The 20,502-nt window shown below is 37.6% G+C and overlaps 1 protein-coding gene across 6 annotated transcripts in view; it reads left to right on the forward strand.

Moving 5' to 3' along the window:
• The window catches only part of rock2a (rho-associated, coiled-coil containing protein kinase 2a), a 64,273-nt gene continuing 43,771 nt past the window's right edge, over positions 1-20,502 (forward strand). For 2 of the 6 annotated variants that reach the window (XM_041253540.1, XM_041253543.1), the window contains exon 1: positions 1-980. In XM_041253540.1, the coding sequence (XP_041109474.1) occupies positions 882-980 (99 nt within the window). In that variant the 5' untranslated portion in view covers positions 1-881. The remainder of the gene's footprint in view (positions 981-20,502) is intronic. The other 4 variants (XM_041253539.1, XM_041253541.1, XM_041253542.1 and 1 more) reach the window with 3 other exon arrangements.

Raw genomic sequence — 20,502 nt, forward strand, 5'->3', positions numbered from 1 at the left:
CATGTACTGTACTGGTGGTAAATATCATCCATCCTGCAGCAGCGTCGACAACTCCGTCACTCGGTGAAGTTTAGTGAATGAGTAAGGCCAGTTCTATTCTTCGTGAGCAGAATACCTTCGTTTTAGCAGAGGAGGCTGTTGGGTTCATGCAAAGAAGAGGGTTGTGGGTAAAGGTGGTTGTGTCTGTGTGTTGATGTCAGAAGAATGAGAGAGCTGGAGAAAAGTATGGAGGACTAGAGGAGGTAACACATACCAACTGACATCATGTGGAAACACATTACACTGAAAAGTTGAGAGGGGAAAAAATAGGACTTTCCCTGCAGAGGCACACCCGTCAGTATCTGAAGAGATCTGTTTTAATTAAAACGGCTGCTTCTCTCGTTTCCCAGCAGGAATGTGGTTTGGGTTTACATTTCGTCTTGTGAAAAAGAAAGAAGAATGTTTTTTTTTTGATTTTCATTCTTGAAAAGAAGACATTTGAAATTGACTGGAGAGACAGTCCAGTCCGTCCAAATTAGGAGAGCGAAGAAAACGCCCAGTTGCTTGCAGAGATAGCTAATTAAAACACTTTACGCCGGTGAAACACTGGACTTAAAAAAATGCTAGGGGAACTTTTGTGTTTGTTAGGGTTAAAGGCTTTCACATAGACTCGGTGTCGTTTCGGGCTGTGTTTAATCTTTAAGTTTTTTTTTTTTTTTTTTCTTCCCACCCTGAGACCAGAGACGGTCTGAAGTCAGTTTCCCAGGGCCTCCTCCCTGAGGCTTGTTTTTTAGGCCCAGAGGCACTGACTGACAACAAAGAAATAATTTACAGAGAAAATCCTCAGGATTTTAATAAAGGAAAGGGTTACACTATTTCTGGAAAGGGACAGACTTGTTAAAATGTCGGCCTCGGCGGAGAAAAGTGTAGAAACTCGGCAGAGACAACTGGAAGTCATGATCAGGGACCCGAGGTCCCCAATCAACTTTGAAAGTTTACTGGTAAGTTTTCAGCATTATGATTAATATTTAAACACTCCGTGTTTTCTTTTAGTTTAGCGGTGCAGATAAGTGTCGCAACATAAACGGAATAGAGTTAGGTTTGTGGTTTTCTTTTCTGTAACCCTCTGTCTTGCGGTAAAAATAGGAATGACACACCTCATTTAGAATGTAGAAACATGCGTGCTGTGTTTTTTATGTTTTAAAAATCAATGTCCCCATTCATGTGACTAAAACAATTTTACATTGACGTGAGTGCATGCCATTATGCTGGTTGAATTTGAAGTAGTTAATACAGTGACTGTTTTTTGTGGCTAAGTAAACAAAACTAAAGAAATAGAAGAAATAACGCAACCGGGACTGTAGCTACAGTAAATCACCGTAAAACATACTTCGTTGTACTGTATACAGAGTTTTACAGTCTCCTTTTAGATATTTGGAAGGGTATCTTGAAGTTATGGTTTAAAACTTAACCAGGTTAATAATGTTTGCTACAAAATTATTTCCTAAATTCATTTGTGTTAAATGTTTTGGACGTGTGAAAATATAGTCAAATAAATACATCACCGGTATCAAAATAAAGAAAATATAATAAAGTTACGAGTAGTCCCCAAGTGAAAAAAGCATACTGTTTCTGTAGTAAAGTCCTTTATATGAATAACAATGCTGCACCCATTCGGCAGTTCTAGTGTATGTACAGCGAAAGTGTGTCCTTAGCCTTAGCGATTCTATACATCACTAGTGACTGTGTGAAATTGAACTCTGTTGTACACAGTCATTAGTGATTCTATAAAATCACTAGTGATTGTAAACATTCACTGTCACGTGTTAGTGAAAAATGTATACAATCGTACAAAATAACACAATTTAAACGAAAATTGATTTGTATTAATAAAGGAGTTACAGTACTGTATTTGTTATATTAGCACTCAATTTAGTCTAGACAAATGATATTATTTTTAAAATTTGTCATATAAGCTAGTATAGACATAATATAGGCAAAATACCAGAAACATAGACTTGTATTATTCAATTATTTATTAATCAAAATGAACAAACATGGGAACAACTTAATCATAAAACAAATGAAGGAAATAAACGATTAATGGACGCAAAGAAAAAGCAAAAATTATAGTACTTCCAAAAAAATGAGTGTGCATCATAAACTGTACATATTTGAAATGTTCGTGGAATTTATAAACGTAAAGGCACCAGTATGCGCTAGAAGTAATTATGTACATTCAACAGCGGTTCTATGCAATTACTGATTTCACACTTTCACTGTACCATATGAGGTTTGCCTGTGCAATGGTATATTTATCACCTATTGAGAAAGATAACATTTTTATATCGAAACAAATCTTTGTCTACAGTTACTTACTATCGATGTTTTTGTGACATCACAAAGTAGGGTACCGGTATATCTGGGATGGCTTAGGAAAACAAACCCAACCAGGGGAGAGATGTTTCTCGTGTAGTTTTACTTTCACCGGCTGCTAGTTCCCCATGGCATTTTCTATCTGATATTCAAATTGCAACATTGTATTTAAGAGGGTGATTTTAAGTGCAGCCTATTATATTAGCTTTGTGAATGCTGGCCTGCCAGCAGGCACATGACTTTCCTTTTAAAAAAACTGTAATGATGCTGACCTTGTTTAGAACGCTGTCACTTTAAAATTAGTTGTATTATACATGTAGTTTACCCAGCTTTGTATTTTATGTGAAGTAGTATCTTATATACATATCAGGTCAATAAAAGAAGATATAGACTTATACTATAGCATATTAAGGAAAAATAGCACTGCCTACACTCTTAACACAGTAAAATAAGTAAATGTACAATATTTTACAGTACTTTTCCCCAGTACAAGATGACCCCAGTTAGGCACAATTAGAAAGGGGTTTGCCTAACACAGTAAGTAAATACAGTATTGCCAATGTGTGTTCTCATACAGTAAATCTGTTAATGTATAATGTATGTTAGACCGAGTGGGTTTTATCACAATTGTACTAACAGGGTGCTTTATGGCTTCTTGCTCGCTTAACACAAACAGCTGCCTCATGGACCCCCAACTGCAGTGCTTGATTTGGACCCTGTTGTTGGCAGTCAGCATATGCTATGTTAAAATTCCTCTGTCACATCACATTCAGCTGACGAGTCAAGAGTTAAGGGACTAAATATGGTTTTGAGTCAATTGCCAAATTGTGTGTCAGCTTCCTGAACTCTTCATACTGTGTCCCGTTGTTGTTTAAGTTGCACAAGTCGTTTAAATTGTAGGTGAACGGAGACATGTCAGCAGAGACGAAACACAGCAGATTGTGCAAGACGTAGGAATGCAAGTGCTCTGGCTCTCCCTCTTGCATCTCTATCACTTGTTCCATTCTCCACTAAATTTTCAATTAAATCTTTGGACGTATTCCAGCCATAGTAATTTGAGAAGATATTCGTACAGTACCTCATGGTAATTCATGTGGACGTGAACAAGATGTAAGGTGTATGGGCTTTTTAAGAATACATTTTATAGAGCACCTATCAGACCCCCCTTGTCTGGGTTAGATGAGATAGACAAAATTGTTAAATACAAGTTTCAAAATCATACAAAATCCAGTTATTGATAAAGAGCTTTTCAATTGATCTTTATAGGTTTGTACCTGATGTCCGCTTGATACTGTAGGAATGCAAAATAGCTGCTATGGTAGATTATGGAGGCAGTACAAGATGTACTTTTGAGGCATTCACCCTCTTAGGAAACATAACAAAAAATGTTTTTCCTTTAAGTAAGTTTCTTTCACCTAAAAAGACCTCTGTGATTTCTAATAGATTTTATTAAAAGGGATTGAGCTTATTCTAGGGGTAAAGTTTAAGTGTTTATGCAATAAAATCCTCCTTTAGTGAACTTACAGACAGGTGAGGCTTATTCAAGGGGTGGTGAGTACAATCAGTTCAGAGCTGTTTTAGCAGGGGCCCGATTACTTACATTCCTGGTACCTGTCATTTCAGTAATATAACTAAACAAAGGGAGTTGTGAAAGTCAAGACTGGTTGCAGGGTATAACCCTAGCAACATTGTAAAAAATAATTAACTGGTTGCTTTATTATAATCGGTAGGTTCAACTTTAATGCCCTTGTCATGTCATTAGAACGTTTGTATGCATCCTCATGACGTACTGCTGTCACAGACCCCATCCGGTCTGGTAGGTAATGTACAGGCAGAAGGGCTACAGAGTTCAGACTAATTGCATTCCTTATTACATATAAGAACATAAGAACATAAGAAAGTTTACAAACGAGAGGAGGCCATTCGGCCCATCTTGCTCGTTTGGTTGTTAGTAGCTTATTGATCCCAAAATCTCATCAAGCAGCTTCTTGAAGGATCCCAGGGTGTCAGCTTCAACAACATTACTGGGGAGTTGATTCCAGACCCTCACAATTCTCTGTGTAAAAAAGTGTCTCCTATTTTCTGTTCTGAATGCCCCTTTTTCTAAACTCCATTTGTGACCCCTGGTCCTTGTTTCTTTTTTCAGGCTGAAAAAGTCCCTTGCGTCGACACTGTCAATACCTTTTAGAATTTTGAATGCTTGAATTAGGTCGCCACGTAGTCTTCTTTGTTCAAGACTGAACAGATTCAATTCTTTTAGCCTGTCTGCATATGACATGCCTTTTAAGCCCGGAATAATTCTGGTCGCTCTTCTTTGCACTCTTTCTAGAGCAGCAATATCTTTTTTATAGCGAGGTGACCAGAACTGCACACAATATTCAAGATGAGGTCTTACTAGTGCATTGTACAGTTTTAACATTACTTCCCTTGATTTAAATTCAACACTTTTCACAATGTATCCGAGTATCTTGTTAGCCTTTTTTATAGCTTCCCCACATTGCCTAGATGAAGACATTTCTGAGTCAACAAAAACTCCTAGGTCTTTTTCATAGATTCCTTCTCCAATTTCAATATCTCCCATATGATATTTATAATGTACATTTTTATTTCCTGCGTGCAGTACCTTACACTTTTCTCTATTAAATGTCATTTGCCATGTATCTGCCCAGTTCTGAATCTTGTCTAGATCATTTTGAATGACCTTTGCTGCTGCAACAGTGTTTGCCACTCCTCCTACTTTTGTGTCGTCTGCAAATTTAACAAGTTTGCTTACTATACCAGAATCTAAATCATTAATGTAGATTAGGAATAGCAGAGGACCTAATACTGATCCCTGTGGTACACCGCTGGTTACCACACTCCATTCTGAGGTTTTTCCTCTAATCAGTACTTTCTGTTTTCTACAAGTTAACCACTCCCTAATCCATGTACATGTGTTTCCTTGAATCCCAACTGCGTTCAGTTTGAGAATTAATCTTTTGTGCGGGACTTTGTCAAAAGCTTTCTGGAAATCTAAATAAACCATGTCATATGCTTTGCAATTATCCATTATCGATGTTGCATCCTCAAAAAAATCAAGCAAGTTAGTTAGGCACGATCTCCCTTTCCTAAAACCATGTTGACTGTCTCCCAGGACCCTGTTACCATATAGGTAATTTTCCATTTTGGATCTTATTATAGTTTCCATAAGTTTGCATATAATAGAAGTCAGGCTTACTGGTCTGTAGTTACCTGGTTCAGTTTTGTTTCCCTTTTTGTGGATCGGTATTACGTTTGCAATTTTCCAGTCTGTCGGTACCACCCCTGTGTCAAGAGACTGCTGCATGATCTTGGTTAGCGGTTTGTAAATTACTTCTTTCATTTCTTTGAGTACTACTGGGAGGATCTCATCCGGCCCAGGGGATTTGTTTATTTTAAGAGCTCCTAGTCCCTTTAACACTTCTGCCTCAGTTATGCTAAAGTTATTTAAAACTGGATAGGAACTGGATGACATGTGGGGCATGTTGTCAGTATCTTCCTTTGTAAAAACTTGTGAAAAGTAATCATTTAACATATTTGCTATTTTTTTTTCTTCCTCTACGATTTTGCCATTTGTATCTCTTAAACATTTAATCTCCTCTTTGAATGTTCTCTTGCTGTTGTAATATTGGAAAAACATTTTGGAATTGGTTTTAGCTCCCTTAGCAATGTTCATTTCTATTTCTCTCTTGGCCTTTCTAACTTCCTTTTTGACTTGCGTTTGCAGTTCTGTGTACTCTTTCTGTGTACTTTCTTTTTGGTCCTTTTTTAATGCTCTGTAAAGTGCCTTTTTTCGCTGAATATTTTTTTTAATTGATCTATTAAACCATTTTGGCAATTTAGTTTTACATTTAGATTTGTCTACTTTAGGGATATAATTGTTTTGCGCCTCTAGTACTACGTTTTTGAAGAACAACCATCCTTCTTCTGTGGGTGTTTTCTCTATTTTACTCCAATCTACTTCTGTTAGTCTCTGTTTCATACCTTCATAGTTTGCTTTTCTAAAATTGTAAACCTTAGCTTTAGTCTTTACTTTTGAGGATTTAAAAAACACTTCAAATGAGACCATGTTGTGGTCTGAGTTTGCCAGTGGTTCTCTGACCTCTGTTTTAGTTATTCTATCTTCGTTATTTGAAAAGACTAAATCAAGGCATGCCTCCCCTCTAGTGGGTGCCTTCACAAATTGTGTTAGGAAGCAGTCATTTGTCATTTCCACCATTTCTATTTCATCCTTCGCGCTACCCACCGGGTTTTCCCATTTTATTTGGGGGAAGTTGAAATCCCCCATTAGTATGGCTTCTCCTTTGCTACACACATTTCTAATGTCATTGTATAACAGATTATTGTGCTCACCGTCTGAATCTGGCGGTCTATAGCATGCTCCTATTATTATGCCTTTTGAATTTTTGTCTGTTATTCTGACCCATATTGATTCGGTTTTATTTTCTTTGTCCAGGTTTAACACCTGGGCTTCAAGACTGTTTCTTATGTATAGCGCTACCCCTCCTCCTCTTCTGTCCTGCCTGTCTTTCCTATACAGTGTATACCCACAAATATTATATTCGTCCCCATCACTCTCAGATAACCACGTTTCTGTAACACCTATCACATCATAGTTACCTGTTAGTGCAGTAGCTTCAAGTTCTAGAATTTTGTTTCTGATACTTCTAGCATTTAGATAAATACATTTAATGGTTGTCTTACCTGAGTTGTTGTTCTTGTTTTGATGCGGTCTCCCTTCTGTTTTTTTGTTCATTTCTCCCCCCTTCCTTTCTAGTTTAAATGCTTCCGAACCTGCTCGAGGATCTTTTCTCCAAGTAGACTAGTTCCCTTGTTATTTAAATGCAGTCCATCCCGTCTATACAGATAGTCCTCGTTGTAGAAAGTGGTCCAATGATCAAGATAGGTGAAGCCTTCCCGTGTGCACCACGTCTTCAACCATTGGTTTTGATTTATTATTTCCAGCTGTCCATATGGTCCTTTGCAAGGTGCGGGTAGTATACCAGAAAATACCACAGTTTTGGTTTTCTCTTTTAATTTCCTTCCTAGCTCTCTGAATTTGTTTTGCAGGGATTTTGGTCTGTCTCTTCCAATGTTGTTTGTACCGATGTGGACGACTACTACCGGGTCGTCTCCTGTTCGTTCTAGGAGCCTGTCCACGTTCTCAGTGATGTGCTTGACCGAGGCTCCCGGAAGGCAGCACACTGTTGTAGTAAGGGGGTCCAAACTGCGAACTGAACTTGCTGTGTTTCTCAATATGGAGTCCCCAACAATCATGACCTCCCTTCTTTTTGCTGTCTGGTCACCACTGTCAATGGGGTCCTGGATGTTGTTCCTTTCATTCTCTTGTTGTTGGTTCTGCTCATCAAAATTCTGAAGTGACTCAAATCTGTTGGTTGTTTTGATTTCTGGTGGTTGTGTTTGACGAAGTTTCTTTTTTTCCCTGCTTCTGCCTACCTGAACCCAGCTGTTCTGACCTTCTATCTCCCTGGTGGCTTTCAGTCTGTTAGGGGTGATGCAGACTTCCATGAATTGTGGGTGTGCCAGTTCCTCAAGATCCTGTTGCTGTCTCACTTCTTCCAGCTCCATTTCTAGCATACTTACTAGTTTATGCAAATCCTGGATCGCGCGGCACTTTACGCACACTTGGTTTAGCTCCGCTGGGTTTTCTCGGATTTCCCACATCAAGCAGGTGTCACAGATTACTGGCTTGAAGACCATGTTGAGGGTTTTTTTTTTTTTTTTAGAAGTTTTTCCAGCTTTCTTCTGCAGCTGTCAGCCTGCTTTCAATCTGCTTCTGCTCTGTACTTTTCCACGCTGTACTTCTCCCACTCGCTGTCGCTTCCACTCGCTCTGTACTTTTAACTGCGTTGTTCTGCTGTGCTGTCGGCTGTACTTCTCCCACTCGCTGTCGCTTCCACTCGCTGTCGCTGGGAAGACTGCCTCGTTTAACTGCGTTGTTCTGCTGTGCTGTCGGCTCCTCCCCTCGCCCGTGTCTCAAAACGGCGCTGAATTTGAATCAGCTGCTCCGAGTTTCAGCTTGTTTGTTATCAGAAAAACACACGCGGCTGCTGCTGTGTTTCCCCAATGTCCTCTGTTTTCTGATTAAAGCAATTCAAGATGCAATTTCTCCTTTCTGCTTCGAAACTGCTCTGTACTTTTCCACGCTGTACTTCTCCCACTCGCTGTCGCTTCCACTCGCTGTCGCTGGGAAGACTGCCCTCTGCAAGTGTGACGAGTTGAATGACAATACACAGTCTTTGTTTAGGTTCTTTGAACAAGAAAAAAACATTGCACCTTTTGCAGATTCAAAGAATGCTTAAATCGGGGGATTCCCTAGATTTGTGAAATAGTTCAGGCTTGTGTGAGCCATGTTGTCTTTTTGCCACCTTTTGTTCTAAATGGGCTGGAGTCAGCACCGTGAATCTAAATTGCAGTCTATTCCATACAATACTCCTGGTAAAAGGAAGAAATTGCTGACTACTGGCAATTTAACAGCATTTACTTAGTAGGCATATAATGGAGTATACGTTTTCTATTTAGATTTATTACAGTAACTTTGACTTTTTAATGAATTGCAAAATCAATTAGTACACTACAGGGCACAGTCATGCCATGATTATAGGTATTCGGGGAGTACATATTTTTCAGTATTCTCAATAGCATCTGAAATTGGCACACACAGTGAAGGGCATCTGTAAGTGCTCAAGGGCTTTGGTTTTCAACTCATCTTTGGCTTCATTTTAGATTAGTGGTCAACCTTTTAGTTTTGCAGATCATGCTGTTACCGTACATGTCTTGTAGTCAAATACAAACCCAAATAAAAAAAGCAAAGCAGTTTTTATGAATGAGTGTAGGCTACAGATCTCCTGCGCTACTTGTTTGAATGACAAATGCATGACAGGAAATCAAAATCCTACTACTTATCTTTTAAAGACTGTATTGATCAAGAAACTAATAGTACAGTGTTTGTTTTTGTAAATTTATGCCAGTGAAAACTTGATTTGTTCTGTCATTATCTTCCTAACTCATAAATGTTGTGTGTGTGTTGACTGTTTTAATCAAGTACTTTGTCTGAAGATTTAGAATTATAATTTTAAAGTTAATAGATAAAAAAAAAAAAAAAACACTAATTGTTAGCAGACCATATTTGGAAATTTAAGCTTTGAATTCAATGTCAGTTTATGGTTGAAAGTAGGCAGAAAGAAATTCCAATTGGTAATGTTATTTTTGACAGTTAGAGCGGCATTTCAGCAGTATCTTCAGTAACTTCTCGTGAAGAAATGTTTCTGAAGATTGAAATAGCAGGTGTTGCTGAGGACTGCGGAGATGCATAGTAGCAGGGTGGGTTGATTGAGGAGCTGCAGGTAGCTCAGACTCTTGTGTCAGCTGTTGCATCAGTTTCTAGGATTCCTATTTTGAGTTGCCTCCCATTCCAGGGCATCTCCTGATGTGGAAGCTTAGCTTACAAGGATAGAACAAAAGTTTGTGGGAACCTCATGCTAAGTAAGAGGCAGTGAAGCATGCATCCAGAACCCAGGGGGTATAGTGGTATGTACTGTAGTAATGTTGTAGCTTTACTTGTGCATTCGGTGGGTGTACTGTGTAAATCATTGTGGATTTACTCTTTTTTTTTCATGATTTCACTGATCATACTGTAGCTATAATTTTGTAGCAGCAGGTGGCGGGGATCTGTGTTTCTGGACCTACATTTGTCCATGCAAAGTGAATAAATAAATGTATAAAGCAGGCTGTAGCTGACTACCTTGCCTCTCCTGAAAAAACTAAAACAGTCTAAATGTCTATCAGAATGTAAAGTTCTAAAACATCAGACACAACCTGCTGTCCAGATTACCCTTTTTTGTTACTCAATAGACTAGCATCAACATACTGTATTTAATGTGCTGGATGATATAACTTGTTTTTTTTCTACATTTTGGCGTATCTGCTTTGTCTAGGAGCTCTCTACAATAGTTTTGTACTTAAGACGTCATTGTGGTCATAAAGGTCTGTTAATCGCAGATAAAATGCCAAGTCCTGGAGTGCGAACATTACATTTTAAAGTGCAGAGCTACAGTACAGGAGATGAAATGTTTGAAGTATAAACAACAACTATTAATAAGATGCCTGTTTGATCATTTCATGTTAATCACTCTGTCTTCCTATATTAATAAATTAATTCTTGAGAGCTCCATCTGGATGGAGCTATTTTTAAAATGTAGTATCAGCCGTCAGAAATATATTGTCTTCCGGTGCATATCCTGTCCATATATATGGTCATCAAAAGGCAACAATACATATTAGAATTACTGTACAATGTTTTGCCCTGCCCCTCCTTTGAAAGCATTACAGTTACAGTACAGTAAGCTGTTTGAGGAACTTGCACACTGTGTAACCTGCCATTCTAATAACTTGGTCTGTTGCAGCTGTTATTGAGCGCATAACAATCTAAAGGATTGCCTGTTGTGACAAGATTTGTGTTTTAATTCTGTTTGGGAAATTGAAAGTTAGACATTGGATAAGATAAAGTACTGTGCAGTAGTGGTAATTTAAGTAAAGGTACTATAATACTGTACCTTAACTAGTAGTTAGATCCAAAAAATACTACTTGTGCACTACTCAATGATTTTTCTACCTGTTTTTAAAATGCATTATCTATTAATGTTATTTTTGGATGTCTTGGTTTATGCCAGGCAGGGTTCTACTGAGTTATGTCTTGTACTGTAGCCTATTACAGTAGCTTTTCACTCTTTACATGTTTTCAGACAACAAATTATAATTTTAAAAAATAAAGAAAAAAACTAAAAACAAACATTAGATAAACCACCAGCCTTAAGACTGTTCTGCAGAGAATCACCTGTTCACTATCACAAATTCCAATGTGTCTTTGTCAGTGAGTATGAACACTGTGATGTCCTCCTCTGTCTCTGTGGTTATTGAAGAGACTAGGGGGTTAGGCAGTTAGTGATGAAGATTGCAGAACACTTGGTGTAATAGAGGCTTATAGTGAGAGGATGTGAAAACGAGACCTGGAAGTTGAGGTTTAGCAGAAAATATAGTACCGTAAAATCCTGTGGCTACTTTCTGTATCTCAGATAAAGTAGATCATTCAGCATTGAATATTTTATGCAGAGGGAGATGAGACCAGAACTCAGCTGTTTTTCTGTAGTAATAGGCATGCGATAATACAGTATGTCTCATAATACTGTGTGAATTCTGAGTTGGGTCATTCGGTTTGAAATCTTACAAGGCAGTTTGCAGTTTTTTGAGTCTCCGACTAGGGTTCAGGGATGTGAGGCTTAATCATTTTAGCCAAAAATGCAATTAACTTTTCACGAACGACTTTTGGTCTTTTCAAATTGGTTATTACGAACTGTGATCCAGTACCCCACTAGAATTGAGCATATACTGTCGCTAGTCCCTATATGATAAGACAAGTTGTTCTAAAAACACAAAATAAAAACTAATTCTACTGCTTCAATTACTGAGAATTGTTTTCCCCGTTTGTCTAACTTTCAAGAATTTCACTGTCTCTGTGGAATGTTAACTATTCACTACCATTGATCATTCCCAAATGTCACGTTTCAGAAAGTCAGTACTTGCATCTGTTCTTTAGAGTTGAAATATCATAGCCTCACATACATTTCTAGAATGAAGAACTAAACCTAGCTGAAAACTAGTTTTATATGACTGCTTTAGCAACCCTTAACCCATGAAGTGCCACTCTCCTCATTTGAGGACAGGCTATGTAATTGTTTGCAGCAGTTTTAACTGGCAACTACCTGTTTTTAATTTTCTTTTTAATTTTTGTTATGATAATTGTTAACTGCAAAAAATAATTTAATATATCAAATTACATACATGCATCATGCATTCAGATTTTTTTTCAAAGAAAACGTATATTGGCACGTATATGTTCAAAACTTTGTATTGCTAAACCCAGCATATAGGCTATATTATATATAGCAAATATTATTCAAGGGAGCAAGTAAAGTTGAGTAGAAAGTCAAAGACAGTAATATGTACTCAGTAATGTGTCATGTCTATTTTTGGAATCGCCAGTTATTTTTCAGATTTTTTTTCCCCAACTTGAAATGCCCATTTATTTTTATTTCAACACGGCCCACCGCTACCAGCTCTGCGCTGACTAAGGGACACACACGTTCTCCGAAACGTGCGCCGTCGGCCATCCACTTTTTTTTCACTCTGCAGACCCACCATGTAGCCACCTCAGAGCTACGGCATCAGGGGACCACGCAGCTCTGGGCAACTACAGGCCGGCCCAGGCAGCGCTCAGCTAATTGTACTCCGCCACCTGGGAACTCCTGTCCGTGGTCGGCAGTAGAATAGCCTGCATTCAAACCAGTGACCTCCAGGCTGTCAGGCGCATCCTGCACTCCATTCAGAGTGCCTTTACCAGATGCGCTACTCGGGAGACCCTGTCATGCCTATTTTAAGCATGATTTGCACAGGACTAAAAATCAAGTGTCCTCAGTTTGGGTCAAAAATGGAGTATGTCTAGTAACCTCCCAGACATGGATTATTTTCCATTAAGAAAAGTCGGTAAATTCAAAATGAAATGCAATGTTGTGGACAGAAAAGGCGGTTTTGTCCATGATTTGTAAACTGTGAACCAGGTGTAAATAACACATTTTGTTGTACCTTCTTTTCCAAAGGCTAGAATAACCATTTCGTACGTTGTATGTATTTCCATACATACCTTCAGATGCACTGTTGAAAGCATCCATGTAAGATTTGCCAATTTTATGTTTTGTATATTCTCCTGATCCCCAATTTGGTTATGTCCAATCATGGTGTTTTACTGAACTGTAGAATCTCGGGACAGATCCTATCAATTTTAATACTGTATTATGGTTTATTGTAAAGTTTGGTGTTTGCTTTCAATTGAATATCCCAGAAGTGCTTTGGTTGATTCACACAGGGGTAAAAAGACACAGGACGACTGAGTTTTAAATTTTACAGAAGATCCCAATGTCCTGCAAAAAAAGGGTTAATTGTTAAATTTATATTTTAAATACAAGTGCTTGCTGTTAGAAGTGTACTGTATGGGTTCCCAACCTTTTTCAGTGTTTTTTACCTTGGTGTTTGTATTTTTTCCCACGGACCACTTGTCACGCATTTTTTCACAACAGCATTTTTAAACTTTTATGTGTATAGTGTATGTATAAGTACATGTAAAAAGTAAAGTGTTTTCTCCCAATTTTGGAATATCCAATTATTCTTCAACCTGGCTCCCCGCTGCAACCCCCAAACTAACGGCCCTCACACACCAGACGCGACACGATTTTTACTGGGGCGACACCACAAATTTGCTGTGAAAACACAGTGCACACCAGAAGCAACCACAGAAACGACACGACAGCTGGAAATTTGCCAGATCTTTCAGAAAGTATGATTACTAACAAACGCAATAGAAAATGGCTTATTATAGGTCAGGGAAGTTAGGTACTGCAAGTATGATCTTTACCTCCATTTTCAGTGAAAGTGTGTGACGGGGTGCCCACCCCTTGTGTGCATTTTATTATTTATGTAGGTATTCATTTATTATTATTATTATTATTATTATTATTATTATTAGTCCTAGTATTATATAAATATATTGTGTTTATGTGCCATCTGACATGATTATTAAAGATGACGGTGAAAAGCAGTGCATTTGTGTTTTGTAGTAGTAGTAATAATAATAATAATAAACAAATTAATACCTATATAAAAAATAAAATACACACAAGTGGTGGGCACCCCGTCACAAAGTGAAACTGCTTGATTTCAAACCACATGACATGAAGCTGTTCTCTGATTGGTCAGTTGTGTATTTGTCGCTCGATGAATTTGCAAAAATAGGGTCAGTTTCTTTTTTTTTTATCGCTCATTTGGAGTTTGTGTCGTGGCGACGTCGCTTGTTGTGTCGCCGTTGGTGTTTTTCTGCTTTATCTATATTGCAGTACTATTTTAATGCTGTGCTTTTGATGACATTGTTTTTTTAGGTGGAGTGGAGGTAGAGTACATGACCTTTGTATCCTTGGTTTTAAGTGCCCACACCTGCTATGTTGCAGGCATGCTACAAATTTAACGTTTACTGTACTACTATTATAGCTTCTGGTAGACTATCATTTTATAGTTTCTTTGATTGAAATTATGTTAATATAAGTTTTATTATGTTTCAATCATAAAATTCTAGGTGATGTAAAACTTTTTGACATAGCTGTATAATAACAGCATGGCTTATAAGAATGTTTTGTGCACCTAAAATGAAAACTTTCCTTTTGTTTGAACTTTTTACATGTATATGAACTATTTGAAAGCAAATATTAAACTTTATTCTTGGATTTCACTTACAGCTTTAGTGCACACGGTTGTGTTTACTACAGGCTAATTTGGCACATGACCCATGCTTTGTTAGTCTTTAATGGAGTCAGCTGAAAAACCACCATGAACTGTGTGAGGGTTTATGACCCCATGAACTTTGTTGGATAATAGTTTGTAAAGATGTGTACAGAGTCCCTATTTGAGATGTGCTAGGCATTACAGTGCATGGTGAGTCATTGACAGTGCATACCTACTGTATCTTACTGTATGTTGTACTGTAATCTGAATTGGCCATGTGTGTAATGTGTAATACAGAAATGACTGTTGCATTATCCTGTAGGTCTACAGGTCCAGTGACCAGACTTCCTAAGGACTTGGTTATTGATCTCTGGGTACAGTACAGGAGTTTTTTATGTTGCATAAAATTTTTGCATATTTAGAAAACTGCTTGCCCAATTGAGAATTTGTTATCGATAGTGCTAATTTTGAATTTTTAGCCATGGCAAGGGATGAATGTCACTAACATAGAATACTTTGTACAGCATAAATATTTGCTAACCTGATATGTAACCTGCTAAGGAAACAATTGAAAGGTTAAACTTTAATACACCTCAAAAACTTGGACATGAACATTTGACCTGTTTGTTGTGAGCATAAACTAGTGCTGGGACAAACACAGGATTTTCATGTTCGGACATTCGCTCATACTTTTAAATATTTGTTAAGTTTTTCAAAAATTAAGAATAGCCATTCTATTGCTCTGAATACAGGTAGAAACAGCCTAGTAGCAGGGGGCGTGGCCGTGGCCCCTGTGTCTGCACCTTCATTTTACAGCAAGACCTTACATTATGTAAAACATTAAATAGAAAATTTCCCTGGAGTAATGAATAAATTGTGTAGGACTTACTTTACCCCAGTGAATTAACTACAAAACAAAGGATGCAAAATAGCAGCTCAAGTTAGACGTTGTTTTGTTTATTCCCAAAATAAATAGTACATAAAGTTGACAACGCATTGTATTTATTTATTTATTTTCATTCCTTGCCATTGCCGTTTCTTCACAGTAAACGGTGGCCATCGACACGTTTTCATAAAGTAATAACATGACATTTTCATGTGCCTTTTTGTAGCTGAACAAGCAAACGAAAACTGAAATTTTTCTTTAAACATTTCAAATAAAACAAACAGATAAATGGCACTGTAAATGAAGGGGGGAAAAGCTCACTGTTTTAGGTTCTCATTTATTGCATTCCATTTAACAAAGTTGCAACAAAATAGTTGTTACAAAAGTTGGGTACTGTTTAAATGAGACAGAATGACGTGCTTGCCTTTTTTCTGTCCCATGAGATTCTGACTCGCTCTAAAGCAGCACAACGCATTTTTTGGTCCAGATAGCTTTCCATAGAGATCACTTTGCGTGCGTGCGCATAATCTGGTTTGTTTACTTTTTGCTGTCTAAAACTTTTAAATAGAGGCTCAAGAGCTGCTGTGTTGATTCTGTGTGTGTGTTTTTTTTTGACTGTTGCTCAAATTCTGGTGCAAGGTATTTTTGTTACTTGTAGCGAATACGAACATATGATTTTTGTATCCGAATACATGTAAAAAATATATTTATTCGGATATTTGTCCCAGCACTAGTATAAACCCTAAACAAATAACAATATTACTGCTTATATATATAATATGCACACAGTACCAGTCAAAAGTTTGAGTACACTTGCTGGAAACTAGGTTTTTTCATAATTGACAATATTTTACGTCGTATACATTTCTGTAAATACTTGCAAATCAAAACACATGTTACAATATACAAAACATAAGGAGTATCAAAGCAATGTTCAAGAAAATTGAAAATTGTCTCTAAATCTTGGATACCTCAAAATAGCCACCCTTTGCCTTAATAACAGCCTCGCAAACACGAGGCATTCGGTTAACAAGTTTCAGCAGGAAATCGCCCGACCTGTCTTCCCAGAGATATAGGGCACTTGTGGGTAGCTTTGCTTTGACTCTTCTGTCCAATTCGTCCCATGCAAGTTCTATGGGACTAAGGTCTGGAGACTGGGCAGGCCAGGTCATTAGATTGAGTTGTCCTTCACTTTCCTTCTTCGCCAGCTAGTTCTTGCACGACTTTGAGGTGTGTTTCGGGTCATTATCTTGCTGAAGAATGAAAGACTGCCCAACTAGCCATAATCGTGATGGAGTGCCATGCCTCTGAAGTATGGTATGATAGCCATGCTGGTTGAGCTTGTCATGTACTTGGTAAAGATCACCAATTCTGTCACTAGGAAAGCAACCCCAGACCATGACACTGCAACACTGGAACCACATATGCAGGACTCGTGCTCTTACCATCTCCACGTCTTACAAATTCTCAACGGTTGGACCCAAATATTTAAAACTTTGACTCATCGGTCCATAAGACTGACTTCCACTCCTCAAACGACCAGTTTTTGTGTTTTTTGGCCCAGGCAAGTTTCTTCCTCTTATTCTGCACTCTTAACAATGGTTTCTTTGCAGCAATTCTTCCAGTTAGGCCAGCTTCACACAATCTCCTCTGAACAGTTTATATAGCTTGGAATATTTACATGCCTTCCTTATAAAGAACTGTAACCACCAGAGATGTCATTGTTGTCGCAGCTCATGATATTTTACTTTTGGTTGCGAAAAAGGATCCTCTAATGTTAGCACACGCTTCCTTTCCAGCGATTGAGAAAGTATAAAAAGCACTGAAGTGTCAGCAAGCTCCAGTTATTTTTCCTCATGTTTAAAACTTTTGTTTGTGTGACAAATGGCACAGAAAATACATTGTTAAATAGCGGAAGAGAGATGTTTTTGTTTGTTACTGTATTCCCCCAGTTTGCAAATACTTGCAAAATTAATTAAAACACAATGTGTATAAAATCTATTTCTCATACACTACACTGTACCGGTAAAAAGAAAAGACCATTTTGAGATAGTGACTACATTTGAATGCATGCTTCTGTAATTGTGTTACTGTAGCGACAATGATATTGATCTGTGACCTAATATGGCTGCCATATTTAGGTCATGTGATTTATGTTGTTGGGGCAGAATACTTTGTTATTGTCTTATGATGCTGTTGTTCACCAAAAGAAACCATATTTCTGTATAAAATGTCTTGCTGGAATTGGCTCAACTGTGACTAATGTGAAGAATATGTTAGGCATGTTCTTTAAGAACAGTTATTCTTTAATATGATGTATTTTCATATTTGCAAGCATTTTTAATATGGAAAATACTGCATGACCACCTCAGTACGGTGTGCTGTCAATTTACTGTTCAACTGCTCTCCTGTTGGTTATCTTGCTGCAGTATAAATGTGACTGCTAGGATGGCTTTGCAGTACAGAAGAAAGCAACAATGGTATTACGATCCATTTGTTTAAATGCTGCACATATCAAGTATTTCATGGTCAAGCCAATGTTGAAGGAAGACTGAGTAGATTGAAGTGCGTTTTATATCAAGCATTCCATCGACCCCACCCACAGGAAATCCTGTCTAGCCATTATAAGTTAGTCCACACTGTAGTGCTGCAGATCATGGCCTTCACTAGACTTGTAATCCTATTAGACTTCAGTAAGAATCTTATTGTCCACAGTATATATACTGTCTCATACAGAAGTGACAGTCTATACTGTAGTTGTTCATACTGTAGTATTCTTTTTTTTTTCCTTAAAAGGAAGCGGTTCAATGGATTCCAGTCCAGTAATAGCCTATTGTTTTTGCTCAGAGTTGCAGCATCACTGTATTTTGATTGGGAATTATGATTACAGTATGTCACAGGCATTTTGTGGGGGATTTTAATTATTGTAGTCCTGATTTTACTTTTAATGTTCCCTCCAGTGCCATGTTTCTTTTTTTGGAAAGTATACTTTTGAAAGCAGAAGATACAAGATTTTTATGTATCTGTTTATCTAGCTATTTATCTTATCAAATCGTGTTCATCAGCTGGCTTCCAAATACTGCTGCACATTCTAGTTACTATTAATAACCGTCCTGCATAATAAACTGAAACCAAAGTAGTTGCCTTGGCAGAAAACCACACTTTGTTTTCAAACACAACTGCTTAAAGTATTTTATACCCAAAATGTTGGAAAGTTGACTTCTTAGAGAATAACAGTCTTAAAAGTCTTTCGTTGTACCACCATACCTTACAGGTTTCATCTATATAGCGTCCGACATTTGCAAACATGCCGGGGCGCTTTCCAAAATTAAACAGCAAGCCAGAAGCGCACCAAACTGCTCGCTAGTAAAGGGGCAAATCAACGAAACAAGTTTTGAGCTTAGATTTAAAAATGCTCAGAATCCTACATACAATCTGGAAGCGAGTTCCAAAGTGAAGGTGTTGCTTGATAGCTTATTAGCTAAAAATCTTCTAATAAAACAATGTCCATGTACAAAAAAAAAAAAGTAATACAAAATAAAATGTTGATGCATAAAATGCAAAATTAGTAATTGTGGGAGAGGAAATGGATGTCCTCCACCTACAGTGGTGTGCAATTCGTATCGCCCAACGCCACGGACAAGAAGATTTGTGTGAGGGGGCAACAAGTTTTGCTGTTATACTTTTCCCGTCGGACAACTCGTTTTTTATTTTTTTTATTTTTCCTGTGGTCGTTCTGTTTGTAAGAAAGGCACTCTGGGTATATTTAAGAGAGCCATGCAAGTTTCTGAAATCTGAATTGTGGAAGTCTAGCACACACACAAACATTTTAAAAAGCGATTACGTCCCACCCCTATCACTTCTGATTGGCTAGCTGTGGGGAAAGCTGATGTATTAGTTACAAAGAAGCCCAGAAATGGCTGCCGAGAGCCTCTAGCAATGCACATGCTAATCTTTTTAAACTTAACCCTTTGTGGTCCATTTTATTCAGCGCTTGTCAGTCGTGTCCAATTTATTTTCACATGCACTATTTATTTTACACACAATGTTTAAAATATATTTTTTCAGAATTAAACAGGTTTACAAAGCATTGCATCGCAAAAGGACACTCAGTACTGCATCTCCAGCCAAGCCCCACCCCTTGTTCACTGTATTTTTCACATACCTCTTCATAGTCATGCATACTGATAAATCCTCTCCTGATCTCCAAACCAAATCACCAAACCCCTCAATAATGCGATTCAAGTCATTATTTTATTACTATAACTAGGGGTCTACCTAAATCGTGATTTCGCGGAAATCGTAAAATTGAGGGTTCACTGTGAAGTTCACCTCTTAGGGGCCAATGCATACCGGACAAGTACCGAGAGAGAGAAAAAAAAAAAAAAAAAAAAAAAGAAACCTTGTTTAAATGAACTACTGCTACTAACAACCAAACAAGCAAGATGGCCTCCTCCCGTTTGTAAACTTTCTTATGTTCTTATTTATTGGGCATGCACAATCGATTGATTTTGTGAAACTATTAAACATGAAGATTAATAAGAATGTTTAATGCAAGAAATGAAATGCTTATATATGAGATTATCTGTACAATATTGTGTATGTGTTTTATGTATTTTGAAAAAAAAAAAAAAAAACAAAAATCAGGGTATGAAACCAGGATCACCCTGCTGCAGCAGTGTTCCAGTTTGCTATCAAGGAGTTGATATGAGGAAAAATAGCTGTAAAATGTTGTACACTGGTTTTAAAAAATAAATAAATAAATAAATAAAAATATATAATAGAAATAAACAAAAGAAAAAAACATATTTTGTCTTTGCAGAATTTGATGGAGCCTACTGTGAAAGTTTGAATGCATTTTGTTAGAAAAACAGTACTAAATGCAGGGAAACTTG

This window comes from Polyodon spathula, chromosome 6, assembly GCF_017654505.1.
Source record: "Polyodon spathula isolate WHYD16114869_AA chromosome 6, ASM1765450v1, whole genome shotgun sequence".
Lineage (NCBI taxonomy): Eukaryota > Metazoa > Chordata > Actinopteri > Acipenseriformes > Polyodontidae > Polyodon > Polyodon spathula.